This window comes from Microchirus variegatus, assembly GCF_963457635.1.
Source record: "Microchirus variegatus genome assembly, chromosome: 7".
Lineage (NCBI taxonomy): Eukaryota > Metazoa > Chordata > Actinopteri > Pleuronectiformes > Soleidae > Microchirus > Microchirus variegatus.
Window position 1 is genome coordinate 518,228 of NC_139808.1, and position 16,673 is coordinate 534,900.

General features: G+C 35.2%; 2 protein-coding genes across 2 annotated transcripts; both read left to right on the plus strand.

The window, feature by feature from the left end:
• The first annotated feature begins 503 nt into the window (after positions 1-503).
• LOC310929547 (protein ABHD14A-like) lies at positions 504-8,299 on the plus strand. Its single transcript, XM_083892337.1, has 6 exons — positions 504-537; positions 944-1,093; positions 2,838-3,131; positions 3,892-4,007; positions 4,641-4,876; positions 7,425-8,299. The coding sequence occupies exons 3-6, from the start codon at positions 2,878-2,880 to the stop codon at positions 7,605-7,607; spliced, it is 789 nt and encodes a 262-aa protein (XP_083748463.1). The 5' UTR covers positions 504-537; positions 944-1,093; positions 2,838-2,877; the 3' UTR covers positions 7,608-8,299.
• Positions 8,300-9,404: 1,105 nt separating this feature from the next.
• LOC310929548 (protein ABHD14A-like) lies at positions 9,405-16,555 on the plus strand. The gene is made up of 5 exons (XM_083892338.1): positions 9,405-9,505; positions 11,240-11,533; positions 12,294-12,409; positions 13,043-13,278; positions 15,681-16,555. Exons 2-5 carry the CDS (start codon positions 11,280-11,282, stop codon positions 15,861-15,863), a joined length of 789 nt encoding a protein of 262 aa, XP_083748464.1. The 5' UTR covers positions 9,405-9,505; positions 11,240-11,279; the 3' UTR covers positions 15,864-16,555.
• Positions 16,556-16,673: the final 118 nt, after the last annotated feature.

Consider the following 16,673-nt stretch of genomic DNA (forward strand, 5'->3'; position numbering starts at 1 on the left):
TAATAAATAATGATAATGGTTAGAATAATATTGAAATGAATAAATGATAAGAAGCCTGGTACGTCCTATGTATGACACTGAATATTCTTCTACCACAGTTCTTTTTCAGTTACTTAAAGGTGGATGAAAAGCAGTTTTGTCATTTGAAATACAACCTTTTCAAAAATTGCACGGCAGAGAAAAAATAAGTAGACTTCATATGAACCCAAAAGGTATGAAATAAAATGGGCAAAGATGAAAACTTAGCACATTTTCAATTAGTGTAGTTCGTTTTGTAAAGCGCTCATTCATTTCCACTTTTTCTTTTTTTTTTTTTTAAATAAGAAAACGTTTTTTCAATCTTCGTTTTCGTTATAAATAATTTTAGAATAAAATATAAACACATACACCAGGGATAAAATATTAGATGAATAATCCAATCAACAATTCCAAATGATGTTGCGCTTAAGACCTTTATTTTGAAGGGCTAACGCCGTTAGCGCTGACACACACTGCAGCATTAGCGTAAACTTGACGGTAACAGATCCACTGACAACGGTGAGTACAAGAGAGGAATAACTTCATGTGGAGTGAATTAATGCGCTTTGTTCGCTGAATATTGTTCACATTTAAGGTTATTTATCCGTATTTTGGTCGCGTGATGACTTAGCTGTAGCTTGTTCCGCTGGTTTTCTTTCTTTAAAGAGTGACATAAACAAGCTAGCTGAGTGTTCTAGCACAACACTGTTCCTCCAGCGTGTGTGTGTGTGTGTGTGTGTGTGTGTGTGTGTGTGTGTGTGTGTGTGTGTGTGTGTGTGTGTTAAACCAAACAACAATTTTAAAGACAACTAAGCTAAAAAACGAGTCAAACAATGTCACATGTTGTTCTGTAACTGTATTATCCCGCTTCACGCTTGTATGCTATGCTTGACTGTAACGTGTTTTTTGCTCCATGTGTCCTCAGAGGAGTGGAAAATCAGAGCCATGTTGCCTGACAAAGATGGTCCGGTTCTGGGAGGAGGACAGAGCAGCTCTCCCGGAGGAGAGGATCCTTCTGTGGGTCTGTTCAGAGAATATCTCCGTCTGAAAACTGTCCACCCACGACCTGACTATGGTAAGAGAGAGACACACTCCCCATGACAATGCACTGCATTCAGCCAACGTCCTGTGAAAATGTCACATGCTTTGATTTTTCCTGTGGGAAGATTAAATGTTCATCTGTTTGTGATTTCTTGGTTGGTCGATGGTTGAATCTTAAAGCTGGAGTAGGTAATGCTTGTAGAGCTGCAACTAACGATTATTTTTGTAATCGATTAATCTGTCGATTATTTTCTCGATGAATCGGTTGGTCCATAAAATGTCAGAAAATGTTCAAAAATGTTGATCGGTGTTCGTCAAACCTGGAAATGACGATGTTCTCGAATGTCTTGTTTTGTTCACAAACCAAAATGATTCAGTTTAAATGATTTCTTAATTATGTGGAACAAAGAAACGAAGAAAATATTAATATATTTAAGAAGCTAAAACGATCAGAAATCTTGTTTTAATCATGAAAAAAGCTTCAAACCGATTATCGATTATCAAAATAGTTGCCGATTAATTTAGTAATCGATTAATAATCGATTCATCGATTAATCGTTTCAGCTCTAAATGCTTGAACTGTCCGTTAAACCCATTGTTAACCAGTTAGTTAACACAGTGCTGATTAAGCATAAATCCCTCCGTTTCTCAGTGTTTTGTTTACGTGTCACCTGGCAACTTCTGTAATACCACATTATGTGTCACAAAGTCCATGTCTTATCTGAGTTAGACCTGAGTTAGACATTACATGACTCCAGTTGTGTGTGTGTGTGTGTCATCATGTTGTGTTTTGAGGAAAGAAGGTTAAGTTGCTGAGCAGACACTTGATTTGACCCTTAGCAAAGGTCAGACGCTTTTGACCGAATAAGCAGATTGCAGTGCTCTCTCCATACACTGAGTGCGTTTACATGCACACTAAAAAAAAAGAAAAGATTACTGGCAATGATCGGGTAACTGGAATAAACCAGTTTTTTCTTTATTCACATTTAAGAAGCTAAAATAAGATATCAGATATTTATCTCGTGTTTACCTGCAAATATTTCCCATACCTTTACAAAGCTATTCTGATAATCGATTCATCAGTTTGAAGCTTTTTACATGATTTAAAACAAGATTTCTGATTGTTTTAGCTTCTTAAATGTGAATATTTTCTTAGTTTTTTTGCTCCACATGACAAAGAAATCATTAAAAGTTAATCATTTTGGGTTCTTGGTAAAAAAAACACGACATTTGAGAACATCATAATTTCCAGATTTTAATGTTTTTTAAAGTTTTCTGACATTTTATGGACCAATTGTCTTCATAATCCATTTAAAAGGTAGACTATTTTAGGATTAAATGGTTAATATCCATACACTAACATTTCCTGAATCTAAAAATGAAGACACCCTGAAAATGTTTATTTGTTCCAAAGTTTCTTTTTCACTTTATTTACATTTAAGAAGCTAAAATCAGATATTTATCTCAAGTGTTTACCTGCAAATATTTCACATACGATTACTCAATTAATTGAGAAAATAATTGTGAGTTGCAGCTCTGGTTATGATAAAGTTTTACTCCTAACTCTAATTGCTGGTGGATGATGTGGCATCATCTGCTTATATCCTGGTTCCTGTTTGTTATTAACCACGACGGTGAACACTATCAACACGAGAGACTGGTTGAACGACTGTGTTGTCATTATCTTGGATGTGATTGAGCTGTTATTATACTCCGTAAAACAAAGACTGAGTGAATGTGATCTACGACGGCTTCTCAGTCTCTGCCTCTTTCTCTAGGATTTCCCCATCATCATCATCATCATCGTCGTAAAAGAAAATGAATTTCCTGCGTAATCGTCTGGTTGTTCTGGCCATGGTGCTGTTGGCCACGCTGCTGCTGTACCTGCTGCTGCCGTCCATCCGTCAGGGCAGCATGGAGCCGTCTATTGAAGCTCAGAGGTTGAGCCTGATGGCCACCTCTCCTCCCAACGCCAACGTGTCCATCCGCACCGGACAGCTGCCTGGAGACCCGCCGCTGTTCTTCCGAGAGGCTTTACCCATTGACGTCACTGGACGACAGACTGTGCCGAGGTTAGTCGAACGTTATGTTTTGACTTAAGTGCATATTAAAGCTCCCATAGACCGGACGTTCCAATTAACGCTGTTTTTTGGTGTGAATCTGCGCCGTTACCTCGTTTATAAAGCCCTAAAGTTTGGAAACAAACAGTTCAGCCACTGCTGAGAACGCTGGGTTTTATTGTAACAGCAGATCCTCCTGCTCCGGGCACTAGTCCGGGCACATCTGTTTGTGTACATTGAACCACAGAAGAAGAAGAACGTCCGTTGTGGAGGTGTTTCACGAGCGACAGTGTCTTCTGACTCAAAGGTGTAAAAGTGACTGCGACGGGGAGTCGCGACCAAGCCATTTTTAAACAATGTTTTGATAATGAGTAGCAGTGCATCCACGATTCCAGAGGGGGGAGCTGTGCTTCTGAGAGCTGACATGCTAATTACGTCACTTCCAGGTACTTGTCCAATCACAAGACAGTCTGGAAAGCTCTCGTTGGCTGACCAATCACAACACAGTTGTGTCTTCTGGGTGAGATTTCAGTCTGAAACAGCGCGGCTGAGGAGAGCTTCAGTGAGGAGAGATTTCTCTCGGCTCGTTTGCAGCAACTCTGAGGTTTTTGAGCATAAAAACAAGTTAATGTATGTAAGTAGACTTCCATAACTCACGTATAATGTGCGATGGTGCTACTCTATGGGAGCTTTAAAACAGATGCTGCTAATAACCTGCACCATCTGTGCTTGTTGAGAAGATTTGTGTAAATTAAATGAATGTTTCATGTAGGCTCCAAGTGGTGCTTCTTCACGGCCAGGCCTACACGTCCAAAACCTGGGAAGAACTCGGCACGATGGCCCTGCTGGCAACTAACGGTTACCAGGCCCTGGCCATGGACCTGCCAGGTACCAATGAAGTCTTGGGGCACATACTGTAAATCATGCATGAAACTGTGTTTTGAATCAGCTGTTTTCATATCATATGATACATAAACATTTAAACACGGTAACATTTTCAATTTGGTGAAAAGGACTTCAAACGGCACAAATTTGGATGCGCAAATTCAGTTTTCAAACATTCAAAACAAGAATAACATATAAAATATATAAATATATATATATATTTGTCTCGATTATGAATGAATCGATTATTCCAGTAACTGTTTCAGCTCCAGTATCAGTATCGGTTGTCGGCCCAAGCACTCCCGATATATTGATATATCGAAATTTGGTTAAAAGTCCAATATCGATCCTCCCTAAACAAAAACGAGCTCTCATAGTTTCAGATTTACAGATGATTTTGTTGAATTTTGAGATGTATTTGTACAGTATGAAATCTTGAGTTCAGTGTTTAATTCAGGGATTTGAGCATGTTCACATCACGTCATCATATTTTAGTATATTATGCAAAATCCCAGCACATTTCCACTCTGGTGTGAATATGCATGTGTGAATTCTTCCAAATCAAAGTCCAAAATCACACCAACAACCTTCTTTTTTTTAAAAATTATTTGACATCTATTCTTCATCTTCTTGAAGGCTATGGACAATCCCCGAACTCAGAGGCTCTAAATACTGACCAGAGTCGAGTGGACCTGCTGTCGAGGTTCATGGACGCTCTGGGCGTCCGGGCGCCTGTGCTCTTGAGCCCCTCCATGAGTGGACAATATTCCCTCCCTTATTTAATGAAGAACAATGCGCAGCTGCATGGCTTCATTCCCATCGCACCGGGCGGTACCAGGAGTTACACTCAGCAGCAGTACCAGAGCATCCAGGTGAGTTAACGTGAACTCACAACATTAGCTCACACTGTATATGAGTGAAGTGACGCATGAATGGATTAAACCACTAGGGGGCTGTAGAAGATAAGAGAAGTGAGAGGCCTTGAACACAGCATGGGCCTTTCAAACGTTCAGTGAAATCAAATAAACATCTAATCTTGTTTGTGGTTAAACAAATGACCAAAAAAATGTTAAGTCCAAGTCTAAAAGACATTACTTTTTTCATTTTTGTCAAACTGACAAAACCCAAGTCTAAACCTCAAAGAATTTGGGTTTATTATCCCATAAAAGTCAGTAATCAGCAGAATTCTACATTCTGTGTTTTGTAGGAACACTTATAAATGTTTATTTAGGCAGATATTTACTGTACATCTGTGAATCAATTCAGCATTTAAATATTTAATCCTTAGTGCCACAGGTGCGCGCATGGTAATTTGACGTGCAAATAATACACAACTCCTTATATGGACATCCTGGGGGTGTGTGTTTATAAGTCACATATATTCAGAATTCTGGATTTTTTCATCTTCTTATGTGTTGTTGAGTCAAAGTTATGATTCATTTTATATAACATTTTTAGCAGTGATATAAAGTAGCGATAATTATTCAGAAGTCACAAAAATAGACGTGTTTTTCTTTTATTTTTGTTCATAAAAACGAGCCAAGTGAACTTTGAACTGTGACGTATTTCCAAAATTTCACAAATTCAATCCGATTTCAAACATTTTGAGTACTTTTTCCTCAGGTTTGTTTATATTGTTGGTGAAAATGAAAAAGAAATGCCAAGGTTGTGCTGAAAAAAAAGATATAAGACACTATATTGTACATTCTTATAGCCTCTGTATATACTGTATGTTTAAAAGCAGCCAAAATGCTCTGTGTTCTAAGGGTTAAGTCCTTTATATTAACTGACAATAAAACTTTATTTAAAGCCATTTTACATAGAATAATTAAGTAAATAATAAGGGGGGAGTAAAAAAAAAAATTAATCCGAAAAACTGAAAAAAAAAATTCATCCGAAAAACAGAAAAAAAAAATAATCCGAAAAACAGAAAAAAAAAAAATCCGAAAAACAGAAAAAAAAATTATCCGAAAAACACAAAAAAAATTACTCTGAAAAACAGAAAAAAAAAATTATCCGAAAAACAGAAAAAAAAATCATCCGAAAAACAGAAAAAAAAAATAATCCGAAAAACAGAAAAAAAAAAAATCCGAAAAACAGAAAAAAAAATTATCCGAAAAACACAAAAAAAATTACTCTGAAAAACAGAAAAAAAAATTATCCGAAAAACAGAAAAAAAATTCATCCGAAAAACAGAAAAAAAAAATCATCCGAAAGACAGAAAAAAAAATTAATCCGAAAAACAGAAAAAAAAATTAATCCGAAAAACAGAAAAAAAAATTAATCCGAAAAACAGAAAAAAAATTAATCCGAAAAACAGAAAAAAAAATTAATCCGAAAGACAGAAAAAAAAATTTATCCGAAAAACAGAAAAAAAAAAAAATCCGAAAAACAGAAAAAAAAATTAATCCAAAAAACAGAAAAAAAAATTAATCCGAAGAACTGAAAAAAAAATGTATCCGAAAAACTGAAAAAAAAATTAATCCGAAAAACAGAAAAAAAAATTACTCCGAAAAACAGAAAAAATAATTTAATCCGAAAAACAGGGGAAAAAAATTTTGCACGAAAAACAGAAAGACAATTACTCAGAAAAACTGAAAAAAAAAATTAGACAGAAAAACAGAAAAAAAAAATAATCCGAAAAACAGAAAAAAAAAATTCATCCGAAAAACAGAAAAAAAAAATAATCCGAAAAACAGAAAAAAAAAAAATCCGAAAAACAGAAAAAAAAAATTATCCGAAAAACACAAAAAAAATTACTCTGAAAAACAGAAAAAAAAAATTATCCGAAAAACAGAAAAAAAATTCATCCGAAAAACAGAAAAAAAAAATCATCCGAAAGACAGAAAAAAAAATTAATCAGAAAAACAGAAAAAAAAATTAATCCGAAAAACAGAAAAAAAAATTAATCCGAAAAACAGAAAAAAAATTAATCCGAAAAACAGAAAAAAAAAATAATCCGAAAGACAGAAAAAAAAATTTATCCGAAAAACAGAAAAAAAAAAAAATCCGAAAAACAGAAAAAAAAATTAATCCAAAAAACAGAAAAAAAAATTAATCCGAAGAACTGAAAAAAAAATGTATCCGAAAAACTGAAAAAAAAATTAATCCGAAAAACAGAAAAAAAAATTACTCCGAAAAACAGAAAAAATAATTTAATCCGAAAAACAGGGGAAAAAAATTTTGCACGAAAAACAGAAAAATAATTACTCTGAAAAACAGAGAAAACAATTACTCAGAAAAACTGAAAAAAAAAATTAGACAGAAAAACAGGAAAAAAATTATTCAAAAAATCAAAACGAAAATTAATTACTGAGAAAAACCGTTTTTAAATTATTTTTTTTCAAGTGAATGCAATACGCTTCCGTATTTAAAAGTCTTAAAATGTCTTAAATTTAATTTTGCTTTTTGTCTCTTTAGACTCCCACTCTGATCGTGTATGGAGCCCTGGATACTAATCTGGGTGCCCAGTCCCACAAGAACCTCATGCAACTTCCACACCACACTGAGCTCAGGCTGGAGAAAGCGGGTCACGCCTGCTACTTGGATAAACCCAGAGAGTTTCACCAGGCCTTGATCGAATTCCTCAACAAGCTGAAATGAGATGAAGTAGAAAAGATGGAGAAACGATGAAAAGGACGAAGCAGAAAGGCAAAAACTCTAAATCAGTGGTTAGGGGTCGTTGCACTGTTTTGATCATTACCTGAAGATCATTGGTGTCGGAGTAGGGTTTTAATACACAGTAAAGGGCATATTAAGTTGTTAAGTAACATTAACGACGTAATATTTCAGTGGTTACAGAGGTTTCTTTCCTATTTTCCATATTATCACCCGAGAACATGAAGCTAGTTCAGCTGAGCTTGTTTTAAAAAAATAAAATAGCATCCCAGGTGTATATCAGTGATATTGTAGCTCCATGTGTTTGTCGTCTTTCTTTGCATGTGAAATTATGGAACGTGTTACCATTGTTTTTGGAGGTGACGCGTAAAGGTTGCTGTAAATATGCAAAGTAGCAGGTGTGTGTGTGTGTGTGTAGTTTTCCGTGGATTCTGTTTTTGCTTTACGTTAATGTGCTAATCATCATTCCAGCCTCCAGGAAAATACACGGCCCTTCTTATGCAAACGAATATTAAAAATGAGTAAAACGTTATGAAGGAAAAAAAAAAAAAAGGCTCATGTTTATTTGTATAGTTATAAAGTTAAATGTAATATATTTGCAATAATTTTGGACAATCATGCAGAAAACAAACCTGAAATAAGAGATGTGCATAGCTTCAAATAAAAGTTAAATTGTGTGTCTTTGTTTGTCTTTGTATGTTATTACGATGTAGAATTGTGCAATTCTGAAAAACGCATGTGCAAAATAAGAAACCGGTTTAACAGCAAGAAAGAAATGCTCCTTGTGTTACATTGACATGGTGTGTGTCAAGCTCACATGCGAGTGTACAATAATAAATAATGATAATGGTTAGAATAATATTGAAATTAATAAATGATAAGAAGCCTGGTACGTCCTATGTATGACACTGAATATTCTTCTACCACAGTTGTTTTTCAGTTACTTAAAGGTGGATGAAAAGCAGTTTTGTCATTTGAAATACAACCTTTTCAAAAATTGCACGGCAGAGAAAAAATAAGTAGACTTCATATGAACCCAAAAGGTATGAAATAAAATGGGCAAAGATGAAAACTTAGCACATTTTCAATTAGTGTAGTTCGTTTTGTAAAGCGCTCATTCATTTCCACTTTTTCTTTTTTTTTTTTTTAAATAAGAAAACGTTTTTTCAATCTTCGTTTTCGTTATAAATAATTTTAGAATAAAATATAAACACATACACCAGGGATAAAATATTAGATGAATAATCCAATCAACAATTCCAAATGATGTTGCGCTTAAGACCTTTATTTTGAAGGGCTAACGCCGTTAGCGCTGACACACACTGCAGCATTAGCGTAAACTTGACGGTAACAGATCCACTGACAACGGTGAGTACAAGAGAGGAATAACTTCATGTGGAGTGAATTAATGCGCTTTGTTCGCTTAATATTGTTCACATTTAAGGTTATTTATCCGTATTTTGGTCGCGTGATGACTTAGCTGTAGCTTGTTCCGCTGGTTTTCTTTCTTTAAAGAGTGACATAAACAAGCTAGCTGAGTGTTCTAGCACAACACTGTTCCTCCAGCGTGTGTGTGTGTGTGTGTGTGTGTTAAACCAAACAACAATTTTAAAGACAACTAAGCTAAAAAACGAGTCAAACAATGTCACATGTTGTTCTGTAACTGTATTATCCCGCTGACGCTTGTATGCTATGCTTGACTGTAACGTGTTTTTTGCTCCATGTGTCCTCAGAGGAGTGGAAAATCAGAGCCATGTTGCCTGACAAAGACGGTCCGGTTCTGGGAGGAGGACAGAGCAGCTTTCCCGGAGGAGAGGATCCTTCTGTGGGTCTGTTCAGAGAATATCTCCGTCTGAAAACTGTCCACCCACGACCTGACTATGGTAAGAGAGAGACACACTCACCATGACAATGCACTGCATTCAGCCAACGTCCTGTGAAAATGTCACATGCTTTGATTTTTCCTGTGGGAAGATTAAATGTTCATCTGTTTGTGATTTCTTGGTTGGTCGATGGTTGAATCTTAAAGCTGGAGTAGGTAATGCTTGTAGAGCTGCAACTAACGATTATTTTTGTAATCGATTAATCTATCGATTATTTTCTCGATGAATCGGTTGGTCCATAAAATGTCAGAAAATGTTCAGAAATGTTGATCGGTGTTCGTCAAACCTGGAAATGACGATGTTCTCGAATGTCTTGTTTTGTCCACAAACCAAAATGATTCAGTTTTAATGATTTCTTAATTATGTGGAACAAAGAAAATATTCACATTTAAGAAGCTGAAACAATCAGAAATCTTGTTTTAATCATGAAAAAAGCTTCAAACCGATTATCAATTATCAAAATAGTTGCCGATTAATTTAGTAATCGTTTAATAATCGATTCATCGATTAATCGTTTCAGCTCTAAATGCTTGAACTGTCCGTTAAACCCATTGTTAACCAGTTAGTTAACACAGTGCTGATTAAGCATAAATCCCTCCGTTTCTCAGTGTTTTGTTTACGTGTCACCTGGCAACTTCTGTAATACCACATTATGTGTCACAAAGTCCATGTCTTATCTGAGTTAGACCTGAGTTAGACATTACATGACTCCAGTTGTGTGTGTGTGTGTGTCATCATGTTGTGTTTTGAGGAAAGAAGGTTAAGTTGCTGAGCAGACACTTGATTTGACCCTTAGCAAAGGTCAGACGCTTTTGACCGAATAAGCAGATTGCAGTGCTCTCTCCATACACTGAGTGCGTTTACATGCACACTAAAAAAAAAGAAAAGATTACTGGCAATGATCGGGTAACTGGAATAAACCAGTTTTTTCTTTATTCACATTTAAGAAGCTAAAATAAGATATCAGATATTTATCTCGTGTTTACCTGCAAATATTTCCCATACCTTTACAAAGCTATTCTGATAATCGATTAATCAGTTTGAAGCTTTTTACATGATTTAAAACAAGATTTCTGATTGTTTTAGCTTCTTAAATGTGAATATTTTCTTAGTTTTTTTGCTCCACATGACAAAGAAATCATTAAAAGTTAATCATTTTGGGTTCTTGGTAAAAAAAACACGACATTTGAGAACATCATAATTTCCAGATTTTAATGTTTTTTAAAGTTTTCTGACATTTTATGGACCAATTGTCTTCATAATCCATTTAAAAGGTAGACTATTTTAGGATTAAATGGTTAATATCCATACACTAACATTTCCTGAATCTAAAAATGAAGACACCCTGAAAATGTTTATTTGTTCCAAAGTTTCTTTTTCACTTTATTTACATTTAAGAAGCTAAAATCAGATATTTATCTCAAGTGTTTACCTGCAAATATTTCACATACGATTACTCAATTAATTGAGAAAATAATTGTGAGTTGCAGCTCTGGTTATGATAAAGTTTTACTCCTAACTCTAATTGCTGGTGGATGATGTGGCATCATCTGCTTATATCCTGGTTCCTGTTTGTTATTAACCACGACGGTGAACACTATCAACACGAGAGACTGGTTGAACGACTGTGTTGTCATTATCTTGGATGTGATTGAGCTGTTATTATACTCCGTAAAACAAAGACTGAGTGAATGTGATCTACGACGGCTTCTCAGTCTCTGCCTCTTTCTCTAGGATTTCCCCATCATCATCATCATCATCGTCGTAAAAGAAAATGAATTTCCTGCGTAATCGTCTGGTTGTTCTGGCCATGGTGCTGTTGGCCACGCTGCTGCTGTACCTGCTGCTGCCGTCCATCCGTCAGGGCAGCATGGAGCCGTCTATTGAAGCTCAGAGGTTGAGCCTGATGGCCACCTCTCCTCCCAACGCCAACGTGTCCATCCGCACCGGACAGCTGCCTGGAGACCCGCCGCTGTTCTTCCGAGAGGCTTTACCCATTGACGTCACTGGACGACAGACTGTGCCGAGGTAAGTCGAACGTTATGTTTTGACTTAAGTGCATATTAAAGCTCCCATAGACCGGACGTTCCAATTAACGCTGTTTTTTGGTGTGAATCTGCGCCGTTACCTCGTTTATAAAGCCCTAAAGTTTGGAAACAAACAGTTCAGCCACTGCTGAGAACGCTGGGTTTTATTGTAACAGCAGATCCTCCTGCTCCGGGCACTAGTCCGGGCACATCTGTTTGTGTACATTGAACCACAGAAGAAGAAGAACGTCCGTTGTGGAGGTGTTTCACGAGCGACAGTGTCTTCTGACTCAAAGGTGTAAAAGTGACTGCGACGGGGAGTCGCGACCAAGCCATTTTTAAACAATGTTTTGATAATGAGTAGCAGTGCATCCACGATTCCAGAGGGGGGAGCTGTGCTTCTGAGAGCTGACATGCTAATTACGTCACTTCCAGGTACTTGTCCAATCACAAGACAGTCTGGAAAGCTCTCGTTGGCTGACCAATCACAACACAGTTGTGTCTTCTGGGTGAGATTTCAGTCTGAAACAGCGCGGCTGAGGAGAGCTTCAGTGAGGAGAGATTTCTCTCGGCTCGTTTGCAGCAACTCTGAGGTTTTTGAGCATAAAAACAAGTTAATGTATGTAAGTAGACTTCCATAACTCACGTATAATGTGCGATGGTGCTACTCTATGGGAGCTTTAAAACAGATGCTGCTAATAACCTGCACCATCTGTGCTTGTTGAGAAGATTTGTGTAAATTAAATGAATGTTTCATGTAGGCTCCAAGTGGTGCTTCTTCACAGCCAGGCCTACACGTCCAAAGCCTGGGAAGAACTCGGCACGATGGCCCTGCTGGCAACTAACGGTTACCAGGCCCTGGCCATGGACCTGCCAGGTACCAATGAAGTCTTGGGGCACATACTGTAAATCATGCATGAAACTGTGTTTTGAATCAGCTGTTTTCATATCATATGATACATAAACATTTAAACACGGTAACATTTTCAATTTGGTGAAAAGGACTTCAAACGGCGCAAATTTGGATGCGCAAATTCAGTTTTCAAACATTCAAAACAAGAATAACATATAAAATATATAAATATATATATATATTTGTCTCGATTATGAATGAATCGATTATTCCAGTAACTGTTTCAGCTCCAGTATCAGTATCGGTTGTCGGCCCAAGCACTCCCGATATATTGATATATCGAAATTTGGTTAAAAGTCCAATATCGATCCTCCCTAAACAAAAACGAGCTCTCATAGTTTCAGATTTACAGATGATTTTGTTGAATTTTGAGATGTATTTGTACAGTATGAAATCTTGAGTTCAGTGTTTAATTAAGGGATTTGAGCATGTTCACATCACGTCATCATATTTTAGTATATTATGCAAAATCCCAGCACATTTCCACTCTGGTGTGAATATGCATGTGTGAATTCTTCCAAATCAAAGTCCAAAATCACACCAACAACCTTCTTTTTTTTAAAAATTATTTGACATCTATTCTTCATCTTCTTGAAGGCTATGGACAATCCCCGAACTCAGAGGCTCTAAATACTGACCAGAGTCGAGTGGACCTGCTGTCGAGGTTCATGGACGCTCTGGGCGTCCGGGCGCCTGTGCTCTTGAGCCCCTCCATGAGTGGACAATATTCCCTCCCTTATTTAATGAAGAACAATGCGCAGCTGCATGGCTTCATTCCCATCGCACCGGTCGGTACCAGGAGTTACACTCAGCAGCAGTACCAGAGTATCCAGGTGAGTTAACGTGAACTCACAACATTAGCTCACACTGTATATGAGTGAAGTGACGCATGAATGGATTAAACCACTAGGGGGCTGTAGAAGATAAGAGAAGTGAGAGGCCTTGAACACAGCATGGGCCTTTCAGCCGTTCAGTGAAATCAAATAAACATCTAATCTTGTTTGTGGTTAAACAAATGACCAAAAAAATGTTAAGTCCAAGTCTAAAAGACATTACTTTTTTCATTTTTGTCAAACTGACAAAACCCAAGTCTAAACCTCAAAGAATTTGGGTTTATTATCCCATAAAAGTCAGTAATCAGCAGAATTCTACATTCTGTGTTTTGTAGGAACACTTATAAATGTTTATTTAGGCAGATATTTACTGTTAATCTGTGAATCAATTCAGCATTTAAATATTTAATCCTTAGTGCCACAGGTGCGCGCATGGTAATTTGACGTGCAAATAATACACAACTCCTTATATGGACATCCTGGGGGTGTGTGTTTATAAGTCACATATATTCAGAATTCTGGATTTTTTCATCTTCTTATGTGTTGTTGAGTCAAAGTTATGATTCATTTTATATAACATTTTTAGCAGTGATATAAAGTAGCGATAATTATTCAGAAGTCACAAAAATAGACGTGTTTTTCTTTTATTTTTGTTCATAAAAACGAGCCAAGTGAACTTTGAACTGTGACGTATTTCCAAAATTTCACAAATTCAATCCGATTTCAAACATTTTGAGTACTTTTTCCTCAGGTTTGTTTATATTGTTGGTGAAAATGAAAAAGAAATGCCAAGGTTGTGCTGAAAAAAAAGATATAAGACACTATATTGTACATTCTTATAGCCTCTGTATATACTGTATGTTTAAAAGCAGCCAAAATGCTCTGTGTTCTAAGGGTTAAGTCCTTTATATTAACTGACAATAAAACTTTATTTAAAGCCATTTTACATAGAATAATTAAGTAAATAATAAGGGGGGAGTAAAAAAAAAAATTCATCCGAAAAACTGAAAAAAAAAATTCATCCGAAAAACAGAAAAAAAAAAAAATCAGAAAAACAGAAAAAAAAAAAATCCGAAAAACAGAAAAAAAAATTATCCGAAAAACACAAAAAAAATTACTCTGAAAAACAGAAAAAAAAAATTATCCGAAAAACAGAAAAAAAAATCATCCGAAAAACAGAAAAAAAAAATCATCCGAAAGACAGAAAAAAAAATTAATCCGAAAAACAGAAAAAAAAATTAATCCGAAAAACAGAAAAAAAAATTAATCCGAAAAACAGAAAAAAAATTAATCCGAAAAACAGAAAAAAAAATTAATCCGAAAGACAGAAAAAAAAATTTATCCGAAAAACAGAAAAAAAAAAAAATCCGAAAAACAGAAAAAAAAATTAATCCAAAAAACAGAAAAAAAAATTAATCCGAAGAACTGAAAAAAAAATGTATCCGAAAAACTGAAAAAAAAATTAATCCGAAAAACAGAAAAAAAAATTACTCCGAAAAACAGAAAAAATAATTTAATCCGAAAAACAGGGGAAAAAAATTTTGCACGAAAAACAGAAAGACAATTACTCAGAAAAACTGAAAAAAAAAATTAGACAGAAAAACAGAAAAAAAAAATAATCCGAAAAACAGAAAAAAAAAATTCATCCGAAAAACAGAAAAAAAAAATAATCCGAAAAACAGAAAAAAAAAAAATCCGAAAAACAGAAAAAAAAAATTATCCGAAAAACACAAAAAAAATTACTCTGAAAAACAGAAAAAAAAAATTATCCGAAAACAGAAAAAAAATTAATCCGAAAAACAGAAAAAAAAAATCATCCGAAAGACAGAAAAAAAAATTAATCAGAAAAACAGAAAAAAAAATTAATCCGAAAAACAGAAAAAAAAATTAATCCGAAAAACAGAAAAAAAATTAATCCGAAAAACAGAAAAAAAAATTAATCCGAAAGACAGAAAAAAATTTTTATCCGAAAAACAGAAAAAAAAAAAAATCCGAAAAACAGAAAAAAAAATTAATCCAAAAAACAGAAAAAAAAATTAATCCGAAGAACTGAAAAAAAAATGTATCCGAAAAACTGAAAAAAAAATTAATCCGAAAAACAGAAAAAAAAATTACTCCGAAAAACAGAAAAAATAATTTAATCCGAAAAACAGGGGAAAAAAATTTTGCACGAAAAACAGAAAGATAATTACTCTGAAAAACAGAGAAAACAATTACTCAGAAAAACTGAAAAAAAAAATTAGACAGAAAAACAGGAAAAAAATTATTCAAAAAATCAAAACGAAAATTAATTACTGAGAAAAACCGTTTTTAAATTATTTTTTTTCAAGTGAATGCAATACGCTTCCGTATTTAAAAGTCTTAAAATGTCTTAAATTTAATTTTGCTTTTTGTCTCTTTAGACTCCCACTCTGATCGTGTATGGAGAACTGGATACTAATCTGGGTGCCCAGTCCCACAAGAACCTCATGCAACTTCCACACCACACTGAGCTCAGGCTGGGGAAAGTGGGTCACGCCTGCTACTTGGATAAACCCAGAGAGTTTCACCAGGCCTTGATCGAATTCCTCAACAAGCTGAAATGAGATGAAGTAGAAAAGATGGAGAAACGATGAAAAGGACGAAGCAGAAAGGCAAAAACTCTAAATCAGTGGTTAGGGGTCGTTGCACTGTTTTGATCATTACCTGAAGATCATTGGTGTCGGAGTAGGGTTTTAATACACAGTAAAGGGCATGTTAAGTTGTTAAGTAACATTAACGACGTAATATTTCAGTGGTTACAGAGGTTTCTTTCCTATTTTCCATATTATCACCCGAGAACATGAAGCTAGTTCAGCTGAGCTTGTTTTAAAAAAATAAAATAGCATCCCAGGTGTATATCAGTGATATTGTAGCTCCATGTGTTTGTCGTCTTTCTTTGCATGTGAAATTATGGAACGTGTTACCATTGTTTTTGGAGGTGACGCGTAAAGGTTGCTGTAAATATGCAAAGTAGCAGGTGTGTGTGTGTGTGTGTAGTTTTCCGTGGATTCTGTTTTTGCTTTACGTTAATGTGCTAATCATCATTCCAGCCTCCAGGAAAATACACGGCCCTTCTTATGCAAACGAATATTAAAAATGAGTAAAACGTTATGAAGGAAAAAAAAAAAAAAGGCTCATGTTTATTTGTATAGTTATAAAGTTAAATGTAATATATTTGCAATAATTTTGGACAATCATGCAGAAAACAAACCTGAAATAAGAGATGTGCATAGCTTCAAATAAAAGTTAAATTGTGTGTCTTTGTTTGTCTTTGTATGTTATTACGATGTAGAATTGTGCATTTCTGAAAAACGCATGTGCAAAATAAGAAACCGGTTTAACAGCAAGAAAGAAATGCTCCTTGTGTTACATTG